The sequence below is a fragment of the Coregonus clupeaformis genome, chromosome 14 (genome assembly GCF_020615455.1).
Source record: "Coregonus clupeaformis isolate EN_2021a chromosome 14, ASM2061545v1, whole genome shotgun sequence".
Classification (NCBI taxonomy): domain Eukaryota; kingdom Metazoa; phylum Chordata; class Actinopteri; order Salmoniformes; family Salmonidae; genus Coregonus; species Coregonus clupeaformis.
In genome coordinates this window covers 36998176-37018295 of record NC_059205.1, presented here as the reverse complement: position 1 = coordinate 37018295, position 20120 = coordinate 36998176, and the positions used below count along the sequence as shown (strand labels likewise).

Here is a 20120-nt window from a genome sequence, read left to right as displayed (position 1 = left end):
CAATAGTATACAATTATTTCCTTACATGGATACCAAGGTACTTAAAACCCTCCTACGACTATTTCAGAGGTCTAACAAGATTTCTAATAGCATTATTCATGTTATTTGGCATTACCTCACTTTTATCATAGTTTAATTTGTATCCTGAAACTGTACTATAATCCTTTAAACATTTGAACAATGCAGGAATGGAATATATTGGATCACTCACATACAATAACACATAATCTTCTAGAGGCTCAATTGCTATTTCAAAAAATTAAAGGTAAGGCATCCTTGTCTTCTCCCCATACCAAGTACAAAAGTATCTGAAAGTAGACCATTGGTCAACAGTTGCGCCTTTGCGGAGTAAAAACATATTTTGATAAATTTAATGAATTTGGGGTCGAAGTTCATATTTCCTAGTTTCAAGTTTCAACGTTTATTTACCACGTGCACAGGATACAACAGGTGTAAAACAGTACAGTGAAATTCTTACCTTGACAGCGCTTTCCCAACAATGCAGTGATGATAATAATAATAATAATAATAATAATAATAATAATAATAATAATAATAATATAGATAATAGAAAATAGAAAAAACTATTAAATTAAATAAAAAACACAAGCTACTCTGATGAGAGTTAAAGAAACATAAGAATGCCAAGTACCTTATTCAATGTGCAAGGGTACTATAGTGGTTGAGGTGGGTTTATACATAAAAAGTGACTGGTAGTAGTGCCTTCAGAAAGTATTCATACCCCTTGACTTATTCCACATTTTGTTGTGTTACAGCCTGAATTCAAAATTGATTAAATATATTTTTTCTACACACAATACCACATAATGACAAAGTGAAAACATGTTTTTAGACATTTTTGTAAATGTATTGAAAATGAAATACAGAAATATCTCATTTAGATAAGTATTCACACCCCTGAGTCAATACTTTGTAGAAGCACCTCTGACAGCGATTACAGCTGTGAGTCTTTCTGGGTAAGTCTCTAAAGCAGTGTTCACATTGGCAGTTTGAAGTGACTCAAATCCTATTTATTTGCATATCCAATTAAAATCTGTTCTTTTTCCTGCAGTCTGAACAGCCAAAAAGCACATGGAATCTGATATTTCTAGACACATTTCAAACCACCTTTTTTAGGTGCTTTGAAGTCAGATACAAATCTGATTCCTGGCCATGTGACTTATTTGCCCTCAAGACGTTTTTAGACTGTTATTTGGCATATCAGTTTGACAAGAACATGTGGTAGCTAACTAGCTTGTTAAATGTTCACAAACAAATGATTGAATGTGCTAGAAAGCTAAACAGCTACCTAGCTAGGACTCATTTTGAAAGTTGGATCATCTTATCCTTTGAGGCTTTAAAAGTGGTCTTACCCTATGATTTTGAACATTGAACATTCAGAGCTTGCTACTGTCACGCCCTGGCTCTGGGGACTTTTAAATGTTGAGCCAGGGTGTGGACTTGTTATGTTTAGTTTTCTATGTTTTGTTCTAGTTCGTGTTTTCTTTGTTGGCCAGGGTGGTTCCCAATCAGAGGCAGCTGATTCTCGTTGTCTCTGATTGGGGACCATACTTAGGCAGCCTGTTGGCACTAGTTATTTGTGGGATCTTGTTCTGTATAGGTTTGTGTTGGTGAACCTTTAGACTTCACGTATTGTTTTGTTGTTTTGTTTGATCGTGTAAAGTACTCATTAAAAGATGTACGCCTATCACGCTGCGCCTTGGTCTGCCTCTAATAACGATCGTGACAGAAGATCCCACCAAAATAGGACCAAGCCACGTGTGCAGGAGAAAACGCCGGGTATGAACAGGAGGTTACTCTGGTAGATGTCCTCCTCGGTTGGGGGAGAATCACAGAGGAGGAGGCCGTCCGCTACCGAAGGGCGATGAGGGAGGATGCCCAGGCAGGAGAGGAGAAGCGGCGCCAACCGGCCGTCGTCGGACAGGCGAGAGGCAACCCCAAGTAATTATTTGGGGGGGGGCACACGGCATGGACGACGGGGCTGCTGGAGGCAGCTACAGGGCGAGTTTGCGGACTAGGAGAGGAGGCCACCAGGTTACGGGGGCCATTGGTCATGAGGGGGAAGGAGAGTGTAGAGGCACGGCGAGAGGTACTGGGGTGTGTTACCAGTCCGGTCCGGTCCGTTCCTGATCCCCGCACTAGGCCAGTGGTGTGTGTTCCCAGTACGGTCCGGCCTGTTCCTGTCCCTCGCACCAAGCCTGTGGTGCGCGTCGCCAGCCCGGTTAGGCCTGTTCCTGCCCCTCGCACCAAGCCTGTGGTGCGCGTCGCCAGTCCGGCCCGGCCTGTCCCTGTCCCTCGCACCAAGCCAGTGGTGCGCGTCGCCAGCCCGGTCCGGCCTGTTCCTGCTACCCGTACCAAGCCTGTGGTGCGCGTCGCCAGCCCGGTCCGGCCTGTTCCTGCTACCCGTACCAAGCCTGTGGTGCGCGTCGCCAGCCCGGTCCGGCCCGTTCCTGCTCCCCGCACCAAGCCTGTGGTGCGCGTCGTCAGCCCGGTCCGGCCCGTTCCTGCTCCCCGCACCAAGCCTGTGGTGCGCGTCGTCAGCCCGGTCCGGCCTGTTCCTGCTCCCCGCACCAAGCCAGTGGTGCGCGTCGGTCAGCCCGGTCCGGCCCATTCCTGCTCCCCGCACCAAGCCAGTGGTGCTGCGTCGACAGCCCGGTCCAGCCTGTTCCTGCTCCCCGCACCAAGCCTGTGGTGCGGCGTCGTCAGCCGGTCAGGCCCGTTCCTGCTCTCCCGCACCAAGCCAGTGGTGCGCGTGCGTCAGCCCGGTCCGGCCCGTTCCTGCTCCCCGCTTCAAGCCAGTGGTGCGCGTCGTCAGCCCGGTCCGGCCTGTTCCTGCTCCCCGCACCAAGCCAGTGGTGCGCGTCGTCAGCCCGGTCCGGCCCGTTCCTGCTCCTCGCACCAAGCCAGTGGTGCGCGTCGTCAGTCCGGCACTGGTCAGGCACCGGTCAGATGCTCCACACCGGAGCCTGAGCAATCCGCTCCACCGGTGTCCAGTCCAGCTCCGGCCAGCAGGGCCAGACCAGACCAGGGGCGCTACGGGGGGGTAGCGAGAGAGTGGTGGTCACGCCCGGAGCCGTATCCGCCTCCGAGGCGGAATGCCTACCCGGCCCCTCCCCTGTTGTGTTTGGTTGTCACGGTCGCAGTCCGCGCTTTGGGGGGGTACTGTCATGCCCTGGCTCTGGGGACTTTTAAATGTTGAGCCAGGGTGTGGACTTGTTATGTTTAGTTTTCTATGTTTTGTTCTAGTTCGTGTTTTCTATGTTGGCCAGGGTGGTTCCCAATCAGAGGCAGCTGATTCTCGTTGTCTCTGATTGGGAACCATACTTAGGCAGCCTGTTGGCACTAGTTATTTGTGGGATCTTGTTCTGTATAGGTTTGTGTTGGTGAACCTTTAGACTTCACGTATTGTTTTGTTGTTTTGTTTGATCGTGTAAAGTACTCATTAAAAGATGTACGCCTATCACGCTGCGCCTTGATCTGCCTCTAATAACGATCGTGACAGCTACATACAGTGAGGGAAAAAAGTATTTGATCCCCTGCTGATTTTGTACGTTTGCCCACTGACAAAGAAATGATCAGTCTATAATTTTAATGGTAGGTTTATTTGAACAGTGAGAGACAGAATAACAACAACAAAATCCAGAAAAACGCATGTCAAAAATGTTATAAATTGATATGCATTTTAATTAGGGTTAATAAGTATTTGACCCCCTCTCAATCAGAAAGATATCTGGCTCCCAGGTGTCTTTTATACAGGTAACGAGCTGAGATTAGGAGCACACTCTTAAAGGGAGTGCTCCTAATCTCAGTTTGGTACCTGTATAAAAGACACCTGTCCACAGAAGCAATCAATCAATCAGATTCCAAACTCTCCACCATGGCCAAGACCAAAGAGCTCTCCAAGGATGTCAGGGACAAGATTGTAGACCTACACAAGGCTGGAATGGGCTACAAGACCATCGCCAAGCAGCTTGGTGAGAAGGTGACAACAGTTGGTGCGATTATTCGCAAATGGAAGAAACACAAAATAACTGTCAATCTCCCTCGGCCTGGGGCTCCATGTAAGATCTCACCTTGTGGAGTTGCAATGATCATGAGAACGGTGAGGAATCAGCCCAGAACTACACGGGAGGATCTTGTCAATGATCTCAAGGCAGCTGGGACCATAGTCACCAAGAAAACAATTGGTAACACACTACGCCGTAAAGGACTGAAATCCTGCAGCGTCCGCAAGGTCCCCCTGCTCAAGAAAGCACATATACAGGGCCGTCTGAAGTTTGCCAATGAACATCTGAATGATTCAGAGGAGAACTGGGTGAAAGTGTTGAGGTCAGATGAGACCAAAATCGAGCTCTTTGGCATCAACTCAACTCACCGTGTTTGGAGGAGGAGGAATGCTGCCTATCACCCCAAGAACACCATCCCCACCGTCAAACATGGAGGTGAAAACATTATGCTTTGGGGGTGTTTTTCTGCTAAGGCGACAGGACAACTTCACCGCATCAAAGGGACGATGGACGGGGCCATATACCATCAAATATTGGGTCAGAACCTCCTTCCCTCAGCCAGGGCATTGAAAATTGGTCGTGGATGGGTATTCCAGCATTACAATGACCCAAAACACACGACCAAGGCAACAAAGGAGTGGCTCAAGAAGAAGCACATTAAGGTCCTGGAGTGGCCTAGCCAGTCTCCAGACCTTAATCCCATAGAAAATCTGTGGAGGGAGCTGAAGGTTCGAGTTGCCAAACGTCAGGCTCGAAACCTTAATGACTTGGAGAAGATCTGCAAAGAGGAGTGGGACAAAATCCCTCCTGAGATGTGTGCAAACCTGGTGGCCAACTACAAGAAACGTCTGACCTCTGTGATTGCCAACAAGGGTTTTGCCACCAAGTACTAAGTCATGTTTTGCAGAGGGGTCAAATACTTATTTCCCTCATTAAAATGCAAATCAATTTATAACATTTTTGACATGCGTTTTTCTGGATTTTTTTGTTGTTATTCTGTCTCTCACTGTTCAAATAAACCTACCATTAAAATTATAGACAGATAATTTCTTTGTCAGTGGGCAAACGTACAAAATCAGCAGGGGATCAAATACTTTTTTCCCTCACTGTAACTTCTGAGTGATAGGAAGCAGGAGCACCACCATCAATCAACCTACACCACTGCACACACACCCATCGCTACTATGACAACTAGCGTAGCCTTGTCAGCAAATGACTGCTGTCTGAACACACACAAATCCGATTTGGTCACTTGTAACTTGCTGTTTGGACAGTCAGTAGTCCAAAACGGATATGGAGAAAAAAATATGATTTGAGCTTTAAGGCCTGCAGTGTGAACAAGGCTTAAGAGCTTTCCACACCTGGATTGTGCAACATTTGCCCATTATTCTTTAAAAAATGATTCAAGCTCTGTCAAATTGGTTGTGCTCATTACTAGACAACCATTTTCAGATCTTGCCTTAGATTTTCAAGTAGATTTAAGTCAAAACTGTAACTCCACTTTAACATTATGGGGTATTCTCCTGATTGGCGCAGTGGTCTAAGGCACTGCATCGCAGTGCTTACTGTGCCACTAGAGATCCTGGTTCGAATCCAGGCTCTGTCGCAGCCGGCCGCGACCGGGAGACTCATGGGTGGCGCACAATTGGCCCAGGGTAGGGGAGGGAATGGCCGGCAGGGATGTAGCTCAGTTGATAGAGCATGGCGTTTGCAACGCCAGGGTTGTGGGTTCGATTCCCACGGGGGGCCAGTATAAAAAAATATGTATTCACTAACTGTAAGTCGCTCTGGATAAGAGCGTCTGCTAAATGACTAAAATGTAAATGTAAATGGGTATTGGGTGTAGGTCAGTGACAGAAAATCTCAATTCAATAAAAATTTTATTCAGGCTGTAACACAACAAAATGTGGAAAAGGTCCAGTGGTGTGGATACTTTCTGAAGGCACTGTACATATAAACAGGGCTGAAAAGTGACTGGTAGCAGGAATATACAGTATATATGGGAATACTTATGGTAATATACTAAAGGTAATATATACTGTACATGTAAACAGGAGTAATAGTGAACAGTAGCAGGATAAACAGATAAATACAAATTGTAATGGCAGTCAATAATCAATGGACAGCAGCGTAATTGAGTAATAAATATGATCAATAATAATTTTAGCAGCAGCGTAGGTTGTGTCTGAGTGGGTAGAGACCTGTGGATGGGCATATATTCAGTGTGGATAGTCTGTGGGAGAGGGAGAGCAGTAGTTGTTAGCCATTTAACAGTCTAATGGCCAGGGGATAGAAGCTGTTCAGTCTGAGCCTTGATGCATCGGTACCGCCTGCCGGACAGGAGCATGGAGAACAGTCCATGTCTCAGGTGGCTGGAGTCTTTGGCAATTTTTCTGGCCTTTCCCAGACGCCGCCTGGCATGTATGTCCTGAATGGCTGGGAGCTCGCCCTTTTGTATCACAATACTCTATTCAATGCGATCAAACGCTTTTTCGGCATCCATCGATATGACCATTAGTGGAGTATTACTCAAATTAGCCTCCTGCATTATGTGAAGTAGTCTATGTATATTATCTGTCCCTTATCAATTTTTTATCAATCCAGTTTGATCTGGGTGGATAATCTTTGGCATTAGATTCTCAAGTCTCATTGCCAGTTTAGCAAGCCCTTTATAGTCTGCATTAAGCAAGCTGAGTGGTCTATATCTAAATGCCTTTTCTAATCACTAAATAGGTATACACTGAGTATACCAAACATTAGGAACACCTTCCTAATATTGAGTCCTTTGGGTGGTGGAACATTCTTGATACACATGGGAAAATGTTGAGCGTGAAAAACCCAGCAGAGTTGCAGTTCTTGACACAAACCGGTGCGCCTGGCACCTACTACCATACTCCGTTCAAAGGCACTTAAATCTTTTGTCTTGCTCATTCACCCTCTAAAGGGCAATAATAATTGCACGATAAACCTCCGGTTAGACGCTGTGCCTCCCAGGAGTCATGGCTATCCCCTGTCGCAGGCTGAAATGAAGGCTATGGAGACATACGTCTCAGAGTCCCTGCGCCAGGGGTTCATACGTCCCTCCACTTCGCCCGCCTCCTCAAGTTTATTTTTCGTGAAGAAGACGGAGGTCTGCGCCCTTTCATTGATTACCAGGCACTTACTCAAACTACCATTCACTATAGTTACCCTCTACCCCTCATCTCCTCTGTTATCGAATCAATGCATCGGGCACGCTTCTTCACGAATTTAGATCTCCGGAGTGCGCACAACCTGGTGTATGTCCGGGAAGGGGACGAGTGGAAGAAGGCATTCAGCACAACCACGGGGCATTACGAATACCTGGTGATGCCATACGGGTTGATGAATGCTCCATCCGTCTTCCAGTCCTTTGTAAACGAGGTGTTTTGGGACATGCTTGGTCGCGGAGTGGTGGTCTACATCGATGACATTCTGGTGTATTCCGGCCGAGCATGTGTCCCTGGTTCGCAGAGTGCTGGGCCGACTGTTGGAGCATGACCTACAGTGAGGGAAAAAAGTTTTTGATCCCCTGCTCATTTTGTACGTTTGCCCACTGACAAAGAAATGATCAGTCTATAATTTTAATGGTAGGTTTATTTGAACAATGAGAGCCAGAATAACAAAACAAAAATCTAGAAAAACGCATGTCAAAAATGTTATAAATTGATTTGCATTTTAATGAGGGAAATAAGTATTTGACCCCCTCTCAATCAGAAAGATTTCTGGCTCCCAGGTGTCTTTTATACAGGTAACGAGCTGAAATTAGGAGCACACTCTTAAAGGGAGTGCTCATAATCTCAGCTTGTTACCTGTATAAAAGACACCTGTCCACAGAAGCAATCAATCAATCAGATTCCAAACTCTCCACCATGGCCAAGACCAAAGAGCTCTCCAAGGATGTCAGGGACAAGATTGTAGACCTACACAAGGCTGGAATGGGCTACAAGACCATCGCCAAGCAGCTTGGTGAGAAGGTGACAACAGTTGGTGCGATTATTCGCAAATGGAAGAAACGTAAAATAACTGTCAATCTCCCTCGGCCTGGGGCTCCATGCAAGATCTCACCTCGTGGAGTTGCAATGATTATGAGAACGATGAGGAATCAGCCCAGAACTACACGGGAGGATCTTGTCAATGATCTCAAGGCAGCTGGGACCATAGTCACCAAGAAAACAATTGGTAACACACTACGCCGTGAAGGACTGAAATCCTGCAGCGCCCGCAAGTTCCCCCTGCTCAAGAAAGCACATATACAGGCCCGTCTGAAGTTTGCCAATGAACATCTGAATGATTTGGAGGAGAACTGGGTGAAAGTGTTGTGGTCAGATGAGACCAGAATTGAGGTCTTTGGCATCAACTCAACTCGCCGTGTTTGGAGGAGGAGGAATGCTGACTATGACCCCAAGAACACCATCCCATTATGCTTTGAGGGTGTTTTTCTGCTAAGGGGACAGGACAACTTCACCGCATCAAAGGGACGATGGATGGGGCCATGTACCGTCAAATCTTTGGTGAGACCCTCCTTCCCTCAGTCAGGGCATTGAAAATTGGTCGTGGATGGGTATTCCAGCATGACAATGACCCAAAACACACGGCCAAGGCAACAAAGGAGTGGCTCAAGAAGAAGCACATTAAGGTCCTGGAGTGGCCTAGCCAGTCTCCAGACCTTAATCCCATAGAAAATCTGTGGAGGGAGCTGAAGGTTCGAGTTGCCAAACGTCAGGCTCGAAACCTTAATGACTTGGAGAAGATCTGCAAAGAGGAGTGGGACAAAATCCCTCCTGAGATGTGTGCAAACCTGGTGGCCAACTACAAGAAACGTCTGACCTCTGTGATTGCCAACAAGGGTTTTGCCACCAAGTACTAAGTCATGTTTTGCAGAGGGGTCAAATACTTATTTCCCTCATTAAAATGCAAATCAATTTATAACATTTTTGACATACGTTTTTCTGGATTTTGTTGTTGTTATTCTGTCTCCAACCACGGTAAAGAAGGTGCAGTGTTTTATTGGGTTTGCCAATTACTATCAGAGGTTTATCCTGGGCTTTGGCAAGGTCGCAGCTCCCATCACCTCTCTGTTGAAGGGTGGGCCGTCCCGGCTCCGCTGGTCTGCTGAGGCTGACAGGGCTTTCAGTTACCTGAGGGCTCTGTTCACCTCAGCCCCGGTACTGGCCCATCCCGATCCATCATTACCGTTCGTAGTGGAGGTGGATGCGTCCGAGGTGGGGATAGATGCTGTCCTATCCCAACGCTCGGGCACACCACCCAAGCTCCGCCCCTGTGCCTTCTTCTCTAAGAAGCTCAGCCTGGCGGAGCAGAACTACGACGTTGGTGATCAGGAGCTTTTGGCTGTTGTCAGAGCCCTGACTGCATGGAGGCACTGGCTCGAGGGGGTGATACACCCTTTCCTCGTCTGGACTGACCACCGTAATCTGGAGTACATCCGGGCAGCGAGGAGGCTTAACCTTCGCCAGGCCAGGCTTGTTCTTCACCCGGTTTGATTTCACGTTGTCATACAAACCAGGTACTAAGAACGTGAAGGCAGACGCGCTGTCACAGCTGTACGAAACAGAGGAGAGGCCCATAGACAACATCCCCATACTCCCGGCCTCCTGTATTGTGGCGCTGGTATTGTGGGTGGTGGACGCGGACATAGAGCGGGCGTTACGCACAGAACCATCTCCACCTCAGTGCCCAGCTGGGCTGCGGTACGTGCCGTCTCTTGTCCGTGTCCGTCTTATCTATTGGGCACACACATCTCCCTCCTCTGGTCACCCAGGTGTCGGACGTACAGCGCGCTGCCTGACCGGGAAGTACTGGTGGCCTACCTTGGCTAAGGACATGAGTGTGTATGTCTCCTCCTGCTCGGTGTGCGCCCAGAGTAAGGCACCTAGGCACCTCCCAGCGGGTAAGTTACATCCCTTACCAGTTCCACAACGGCTTCCTCACTGATCTTCCCCTCTCTCAGGGTAACACCACCATCCTGGTTGTTGTGGACCGCTTTTCTAAAGCCTGCAGCCTCCTTCCTCTGCCCGGTCTCCCCACGGCCCTGCAAACTGTGGAAGCCCTGTTTACTCATGTCTTCCGGCACTACAGGGTGATAGAGGACATAGTGTCTGACCGGGGTCCCCAGTTTACATCCAGGGTCTGTAAATTTGGGGGGGTTGGGGGGTACTGTCACGATTTCCTCCGAAGCTTCCTCCTCTCCTTGTTCGGGCAGGCTTCGGCGTTCGTCATCACTGGCCTTCTAGCCACTGCCGCTCCTCATCTCATCATTCCATTTGTTTTGTCTTGTTTATTACACACACCTGGTTCATATCCCCTCATCAGTACCTGTATAAGTATTCCCTCTGTCCCCCTTGTCTTTGTGTGTGATTGTTGCTTTGTGGAGGTATTGCTAGCTCGGTTGAGCATTTTTGTTATTTTATCGCCGGGAATATTTACCCGTCTATGTTTGGTTCCCAGTACGCATTTAAGTCGCACTGGGATCGTGTTTACGCATTGCTGCAGACTACCTTATTGGGCTGAATAAAGCATATTCCATATTCCTGGTGGCATGTCTTGTGGGGTTTGCATGGGTGTCTGAGCTGTGTGCTAGTAGTTTATACAGACACCTCACATTTTTCTATTTTTTATTTTAATTTTATTTAACCTTTATTTAAGTAGGCAAGTCAGTTAAGAACAAATTCTTATTTACAATGATGGACTGCATGTCACACTTCTTACAAAAACAAGTAGTGATGAAGTAAATCTCTCCTCCACTTTGAGCCATGAGAGATTGACATGCATATGATTAATGTTAGCTGTCCGTGTACATTTAAGGGCCAGCTGTGCTGCCCTGTTCTGAGCCAATTTTAATTTTCCTTTGGTCCCTCTTTGTGGCACCTGACCACACGACTGAACAGTAGTTCAGGTACGACAAAACTAGGGTCTATAGGACCTTTGTTGATAGTGTTGTTAAGAAGGCAGAGCAACACTTTATTATGGACAGACTTCTCCCCATCTTAGCTACTGTTGTATCAACATGTTTTGACCGTGACAGTTTACAATCCAGGGTTACTCCAAGCAGTTTAAATTTCCACAATTACAAGAGTTAGTTGAGGTTTAGAGTTTAGTGAATGACTTGTCCCAAATACAATGCTTTTAGTTTTTGAAATATTTAGGACTAACTTATTCCTTGCCACCCATTCTGAAAGTAACTGCAGCTATTTTTTAAGTGTTGCAGTGATTTCACTCGCTGTAGTAGCTGTTGTGTATAGTGTTGAGTCATCCGCATACATAGACACACTAGCTTTACTCAAAGCCAGTCGCATGTCATTAGTAAAGATTGAAAAAAGTAAGGGGCCTAGACAGATGCCCTGGAGATTTCCTGATTCTACCTGGATTATGTTAGAGAGGCTTCCATTAAAGAACACCCTCTGTGTTCTGTTAGACAGGTAACTCTTTATCCACAATATAGCAGGGGGTGTAAAGCCATAACACATATATTTTTCCAGCAGCAGACTATGATCGATAATGTCAAAAGCCGAACTGAAGTCTAACAAAACAGCTCCCACAGTCTTTTTATCATCCATTTTTCTCAGCCAATCATCAGTCATTTTTGTAAGTGCCGTGCTTGTTGAATGTTCTTCCCTATAAGCGTGCTGAAAGTCTGTTGTCAATTTGTTTACAGTAAAATAGGATTGTATCTGGTCAAACACAATTTTTTCCAAAAGTTTACTAAGGGTTGATAACAGGCTGATTGGTTGTCTATTTAAGCCAGTAAAGGGGGCTTTACTAATCTTGGGTAGCATAATGACTTTTGCATCCCTCCAGGCCTGATGGCACACACTTTCTAGTAGGCTTAGATTGAATATCTGGCAAAAAGGAGTGGCAATATCGTCCGGTATTATCCTCAGTAATTTTCCATCCAAGTTTTCAGACCCCAGTGGCTTGTCATTGTTGATAGACAACAATAGTTTGTTCACCTCTTCCACACTCACTCAAAATTACAATGCTTGTCTTTCATCATTTGATCAGTTATACTTGGATGTGTAGTGTCAGTGTTTGTTGCTGGCATGTCATGCCTAAGTTTGCTAATCTTGCCAATGAAACAATCATTAAAGTAATTGCCAATATCAGTGGGTTTTGTGATGAATGAGCCATCTGATTCAACGAATGATGGAGCAGAGTTTGCCTTCTTGCCCAAAATTTCATTTAAGGTGCTCGAAAGCGTTTTACTATAATTCTTTATGTCATTTATTTTTGTTTCACAGTATAGTTTCTTCTTCTTTTTATTCAGTTTAGTCACATGATTTCTCAATTTGCAGTACGTTTTCCAATTGGTTGTGCAGCAAGACTTATTTGCCATTCCTTTTGCCTCATCCCTCTCAACCATACAATTTTTCAATTCCTCATCAATCCACTGGGATTTAACAGTTTTTACAGTCAGCAACACTGTGATCCAGCATGTGTGTGGGCACAGACCTAATAGTCCCAGTCGGTATTAGATCGAACGTTGCGGCCCTGCCCGCCTGTGGGGAAAAACTACTTGTGGTTACCTAGGTTACCCCATTGGCTCACAGCAAATACTTGGCCTTTTTCAAAAACAAATTTCTTGTTGTCTGCTTGTTTTAGTCAATTACAAAACTACATTTAAGAAAAGTACAACATGACTAAAGATTACTTTTCAACATTGCCTGCTCCCGAGTTTTCTAACAACTGAATATTGAAGGGCCACGTGAGTGAGTGCTAAATGATTTGCTGCCGCTGTAGCCAAGCAACACAACATTCAGATCTTCAACTATTCAGCCCCACACAGTGTTCAGTGAACGGTTAGCTACAGTAGATAAAAGTACAATCTTGAACATTAAGCTAGCCAAGACCAACAACACAAACAAACAGACCATACAGCTACATTTTGAATTGTTGGATTCCTCTTATATCTAAACTTCTAAATTAGTGTAGTTATTTTGTCATCGATGTTATATTGTGAGTAGATTTGTTGAGTTATGTATACTACTCTGGATAACAAAAAATTGGCAACGAAGTTGGCTCTTTTACAATGCGTGTCAATAGGAAATAATTTTTATTTTCCCAATTTGTGGGCGTGGTCGAGGGGAATTCCTTATTATTCCGTGAATATTGACTCGGAGTATTGGTCTGCATAGATGTTTCCCATGTACTCCCTCATATCCTGCGATCTTTTTCTACTGTAATATAGTTACCCTGTTACCATAGAAACACACACCAACATTATTGGCAGGTTTGAGTCGACGGCTGGAATAGGATAGCAGTAGTTGCATTATTAGTACAAATGGAGACCAGTTATGTCCGTAAATTCAGTGCCATGGGAGAATTGATGCCCAAAATGTTATGCAGCTTTTTGAAATTATGTTTTAAAAAATTATAATGTAATCTGGAGCCGAGCATTTTGAATTGTCGGATTCCTCTGATATCTAAACTTCTAAATTAGTGTAGTTATTTTGTCATCGATGTTATTTTGTGAGTAGATTTGTCGAGTTATGTATACTAAAGTATTATGGATACTGTATTGTATACAGTCATGGTCAAAAGTTTTGAGAATGACACAAGTATTGGTCTTCACAAAGTTTGCTGCTTCAGTGTTATGAGATATTTTTGTCAGATGTTACTATGGTATATTGAAGTATAATTACAATCATTCCATAAGTGTCAAAGGCTTTTATTGACAATTACATTAAGTTTATGCAAAGAGTCAATATTTGCAGTGTTGACCCTTCTTTTTCAAGACCTCTGTAATCCGCCCTGGCATGCTGTCAATTAACTTCTGGGCCACATCCTGACTGATGGCAGCCCATTCTTGCATAATCAATGCTTGGATTTTATCAGAATTTGTGGGGTTTTGTTTGTCCACACGCCTCTTGAGGATCGACCACAAGTTCTCAATGGGATTAAGGTCTGGGGAGTTTCCTGACCATGGACCCAAAATGTCGATGTTTTGTTCCCCGAGACACTTAGTTATCACTTTTGCCTTATGGCAAGGTGCTCCATCATGTTGGAAAATGCATTGGTCGTCACCAAACTGTTCTTGGATGGTTGGGAGAAGTTGCTCTCGGAGGATGTGTGTCACGATCGTTTAATGACTGGTTGAACCAAGGCGCAGCGTGATAAGCATACATTTTATTAAAGTACTGAACACATGACAAAACAATAAACAAACGATACGTGAAGTCTTAAGGTTACACCAAACAAACCTATACAGAACAAGATCCCACCCAGACTGGTGCCAAAAGGCTGCCTAAGTATGGTCCCCAATCAGAGACAACGAGCTACAGCTGCCTCTGATTGGGAACCACCCTGGCCAACATAGATCTACACGATCTAGAAACTCAACATAGAAAACTTAACATAGAAACTACACACCCTGGCTCAACATTTAAGAGTCCCCAGAGCCAGGGCGTGACAATGTGTTGGTACCATTCTTTATTCATGGCTGTGTTCTTAGGCAAAATTGTGAGTGAGCACACTCCCTTGGCTGAGAAGCAACCCCATACATAAATGGTCTCAGGATGCTTTACTGTTGGCATGACACAGGACTGATGGTAGCGCTCAACTTCTCTTCTCCGAACAAGGTGTTTTCCGGATGCCCCAAACAATCGGAAAGGGGATTCATCAGAGAAAAGGACTTTATCCCAGTCCTCAGCAGTCCAATCCCTGTACTCTTTGCAGAATATCAGTCTGTCCCTGATGTTTTTCCTGGAGAGAAGTGGCTTCTTTGCTGCCCTTCTTGACACCAGGCCATCCTCCAAAAGTATTCTCCTCACTGTGCATGCAGATGCACTCACACCTGCCTACAGCTATTCCTGAGCAAGCTCTGCACTGGTGGTGCCCCGATCCCGCAGCTGAATCAACTTTAGGAGACGGTCCTGGCGCTTGCTGGACTTTCTTGGGCTACCTGACGCCTTCTTCACAACAATTGAACCTCTCTCCTTGAAGTTCTTGATGATCCGATAAATGGTTGATTTAGGTGCAATCTTACTAGCAGCAATATCCTTGCCTGTGAAGCCCTTTTTGTGCAAAGCAATTATGACAGCACGTGTTTCCTTGCAGGTAACCATGGTTAACAGAGGAAGAACAATGATTTCAAGCACCACCCTCCTTTTAAAGTTTCCAGTCTGTTATTCTAACTCAATCAGCATGACAGAGTGATCTCCAGCCTTGTCCTCGTCAACACTCTCACCTGTGTTAATGAGAGAATCACTGACATGATGGCAGCTGGTCCTTTTGTGGCAGGGCTGAAATGCAGTGGAAATGTTTTGGGGGGATTACGTTCATTTTCATGGCAAAGAGGGACTTTGCAATTAATTGCAATTCATCTGATCACTCTTCATGACATTCTGGAGTATATGCAAATTGGCATCATCAAAACTGAGGCAGCAGACTTTGTGAAAATGTATATTTGTGTCATTCTCAAAACTTTTGACCACGACTGTACATGTATGCCCACACAAACAGTCCAACAGGTGGTTAGAACCCAGTGACAAATACACATACATACCGTACTCAATTACTGACATAATCTTGTAACTCATAAATGATTTGCTGTCGCTGTAGCCAAGCAACACAACATTCAGATCTTCAACTATTCAGCCCCACACAGTGTTCAGTGAACGGTTAGTTATAGTAGATAAAAGTAACCAAGGCCGTTATACTGGAGTTCTCACAACAACAAAGCGCTGAACACATCCAGTATGGTATCTAAGGTACAGGTGGGTCTGTGTGAACTTGTGAAGATAGGCCTATTTTTGTGGCGAGCAGGGGACACAGGCAGCACAAGCACGGTGTGTACTGTGTTGTAGTGTGTGGGCATGCAGCCGCTCTGCGGTTATAGAGTCACTCTGCCTCCACAGCCTCCTTTTATATACAACCTGCTCATTTCTGCTCTGACGTCAAAGGCCCTAGCATCCTAGCCTGCTCTCCTCTGCTCTGGCTGTCTCCTCAGTTACCAAGGCTCCTTTCCCTCTGTAGTGATTCATGTAATTACTAAGACTTCAGAGGAGTGGGATTCTCTCTCCTCCAGCATCAACTTAGTGTCCAAAGTATTTATGAATGCGCTATGCTAACTACCCAAATAAGGTATGTCATTGGAAGATAAATTGATACTCTTGGGTAACAAACATTTTCACTATGTCTGAATTAACCTTTTAGTGCCAAGGGCACCATCATTCCTCTCAGTATGGAGGAATGGATTTAGTTGTATTCAAAGTAGTACTTCATCTAGTAAACAATTAATAATAGTTTGTCAGTTCAGGTTGTGTTTGTGCCCTAGCCCATATATCTGGCTAGCTCATTGTGTTTCTCCTTCAATCAATTATTCTCCTTAACCCACAATAGTAGTCAGGGTCAGATTAATTCAAATGTCATACCACCCTGACACCCTAGTTCTCTGTGAGCATCCTATTGATAAGGCTGTGCCCCTAGGGAGACTCCACGCTAACAGATGCCCAGGTTGTCAGGAAGGGGTTTTAAGTGTAATCATGCAAACTCACACCAGCCTTTTCCTTAATTACCTATTACCTTCAACGCTCAGTACAAGACAGAGAGAGAAATAGAGGTGCATCTGACTGTGTTGGATATTGTTGTGGCGCCTCGTTTGCCGGACTTGACCAGGTGGATGTTGGTTCAGGGTGCCATGCAGTCATCCGTGGATGTGCCTGAAGCTCTGTTGTCACCTTCCCTGTCCCCACAGGTGCCACAGGATGAGTGGAGCGGCTTCTCACCTCTGGGGGGGAAGGAGGACGATATCCCGTGTCGACGCATGCGCAGCGGCAGCTACGTGAAGGCTATGGCAGAGGATGAAGACAGCGGGGACTCAGAGGAAAGTCCTAAGCTGTGTCCAAAGATCCAGGCCCAAGGTCGACGGGCCAGCTATCTCAAAGCCACCCAGCCATCACTGACTGAAATGACCACTTTAAAGTAAGACTCCTCTCATTAACTCGTTTTAAAGTAACTTTAACTTTAAATGAATTTAACTAGTTCTTATGATGTCGCATTCTTTTGGGCATGGGATGTACGTAATGAAATGTTTACTGCAGTGGGATAGAAGCATAGCATAAAGAAATCAGACAACAGTGTTAGAATGAGGTCCTCCGACCTCCAGCTTTAATGGTACTTTGGACTCCCTTCAAGTGGTGCAGGGATTTCTGCTGATAATTTGATACCATTATATAGAGAGGCTGCTCGTAGCCTTCAGTATCACTCTGACATATCTGGGGCTTACAGCTCGCGTTTGTGAATTCAGTAAAGCAGCATCCAAGTCAAAAGACAACCCAGCCTGGTGCTTATACATTCCCCCTGCATCCCTTTCCACTAAATGAGTAAAGAGTATTAAAGTTTCAAACACCAGGGGAAATTAATGGAAGGTTCTCCTAGTTTTACATGAAGTGGCTACAGTGAGAAATACCTGTGAAAATGAACATTTCAGTTAATGATCTTAATTCTAGTCTTATAGGTTCATTGCAATATGCACAATGAACAAATATGTCAATCCCTGAGCATCACAAACATCTCTCAATGCAAATGTGAAAGGGATCTTCGACAAACGTTTCACTAAAGGCATTGGCTGAAGGACAACATGAGTGAAAAACATGGCTGACTGTGATCTGTGTTCTAAACTAAAGGTCTGCATGCTTCTTGGCCTTTGATAGTGTACTTTGCCTCTCCTAGTTATTTTGTTCCTGTTCTGAACTCCACAAGGTGCTAGAAACAGTTTGGCAGGCACTCTGGCTGCGTTTACACAGGCAGCCCAATTCTGATCTTTCTTTCACTAATTGGTCTTTTGACCAATCAGATCATCTCTGAAAAAGATCTGATGTGAAAATATATGATGTGATTGGTCAAAAGACCAATTAGTGGAAAAAAAGATCAGAATTGGGCTGCCTGTGTTAACGCATGGTGCAGCATATTGCTCCACTCACTGTGTGGAGTATTGGTGTGATAATCTACCCTGATAAATCACCTTCCCAATCAACAAGAATAAGGTTGACTTAATACACAAAAGAAGATAGAGAGTGTAATAGTTTGGCACTTTTTTCTTTGTCTCTCTATGACAGGCCTACAGTAGTAACCAGGCTCCATATACTTTGCACTAACAGCAGGGATATGAATTAGATGATCCTCAGAAACACACCATGCATGTCTCTATCTCTAATTAAGTACCTACACTGCTAGAGAAGGTATGGTGAGTAATTACATTCATTAGCCTGGGGACTTCTCTTTAAAAGTGCTGCACTCACAGAATGGAACCTCATAGCTGTTTTGTCTGAGTTGGATTACAGGCAGAGGGTATGTGTCATTCATTTATGATATTTCTATTTTGATGCAGTTATTGTATAGGCCGGTTTGGATTTATTTAATGATGATGTTATGGAAATGTTTGATAGCAGTCGATGTTTTATACGTGTCCTAAATTTCTATGTGTTTGTGCGAGCGTATTCTTGACGTTTACCTGTCTTCCTTTAGTGCTTGTTAGATAATGCACTGCAGTCATATGATTCATGTTACCAAATGGTAATCAAGAAGTCATAGGGATATAATACCACAGAGACACATATGGTTTGTCATAAATGTATACTGATCCCATTGCTGTCTCATATCATTTGCTTTGGAATGATCAAGAGACTTATGGCCAATGACCAGTGTGGTGGTTTATGTGTTTAATTGGCTATATTAGGTCAAGTGTCTTCTGAGATCTACTACATGGTGTACAATTACTGTACTACTGTGAACATTGATTGAGATACCATTTATGACACAGTGCTATTTTTTGCCATTTATTGTACAGTACAGTGAATGTCATAGAAGAGGCTAATGTAAAGGTAGGACAGCACGCAGCACATATGTCCAAGGATGACACAACCCCAACTCTGATTGAAGCAGAAACATATTGGCTTATTTTACACCAGTGACATCATGCATAACCAAACCCCTTAAGAGCTAAACACTGAGGAAGCCACAGCTCAGCCCTTCAAGCACTTTAGGTCCGAACTTTTTCAATGTATTTTGTTCTGCTGGATTCGGAGTCAAGCTCCCAGAAGGCTTTTGGACCACAGTGAAGTTTCAGTAGGAGCTTCTGAACTGAACGAACCATGCTGCAGCAGCAGACCAGACAGAGTTTAGACACAGAGTTTCTCAAGTGCCAACCCAACCCAGCACTGTCCTAGCTGTCTTGTCTGCTTGGCTTCCCTCACTGCTGCTGCTTAGAGTGTTGCATGGGCAGCTTTAAGTGAATTTAGCTGTTTCTCTGCTGGCTGGCTTGTCCTGCTTTATGGGAAAGTGCATAATGGAGATAGAGCTTTGCAGCTGTGACCAGGGTCTATTTTAAAACCATGCATATTATAATACATGCAAGGAGCAGAGTGGACAAACATGGAGTCAATCAATCAAGAGATTCGTTGGACATATTTCACTTCTCAGGCTGAGGATTAAGCAAATCTGATGTGAACGTGGCGTGCACTGAGAATGCCTGTCTTTATGTGAGGGGATCGGACACATTGTTACGATCTAATTTCATCTGGTTTGATTTTGTTTTGATGGTGAAAATGAGACACAGCGGGCCCTATTTTCGCCTGGTTTTAAGGCGGCGCTAGTGTCAAACGCACGTTAGTTTCCAATTTCGTCATGTAAAAACTGGCGTACTGACATTTTCCAGCCCTAACGCCAGGTTTGGCAATTTACCTGTCTTATATCAGCTCGCGTGCGCTCAGATGTGCAGGGTGGAAATATTTTAGGCTTGTCCTTAAAAACATGATCCAAAGTGCTAATTTCAGGCAGCGTTGATAGGGATATTTAAGACCAACCAAAACCTGGTTAAAGCTGAATTTTGACAGCAGAATCCAGCCTATCCAGCCGTGACGCACACTGCCCATATCGGCACGGAACAAGAGTAGCCTAATGTGCTTTTGGTGCCTGTATACTTCATATTTAGAAACATAAAAAACGAATGTTTGTTTTATTTGATTAAAAAACAAGCATAGCCTCCCCTCCTCTCAATGTAGGCTTTTTTTGTCTGCCAAATGCAATTTCAAAAGTAGTCGATAAAGGGTTTGGCTC

General features: G+C 44.7%; 1 protein-coding gene across 4 annotated transcripts in view; it reads left to right on the top strand.

Annotated features, from left to right (window-relative positions):
* Positions 1-20120, top strand: part of LOC121580944 (disks large-associated protein 1) — a 141047-nt gene that overhangs the window by 97908 nt on the left and 23019 nt on the right. For all 4 annotated transcript variants that reach the window (XM_041896166.1, XM_041896167.1, XM_041896165.1 and 1 more), the window contains exon 4: positions 16759-16985. In XM_041896166.1, coding sequence (XP_041752100.1) covers positions 16759-16985 — 227 coding nt within the window. The remainder of the gene's footprint in view (positions 1-16758; positions 16986-20120) is intronic.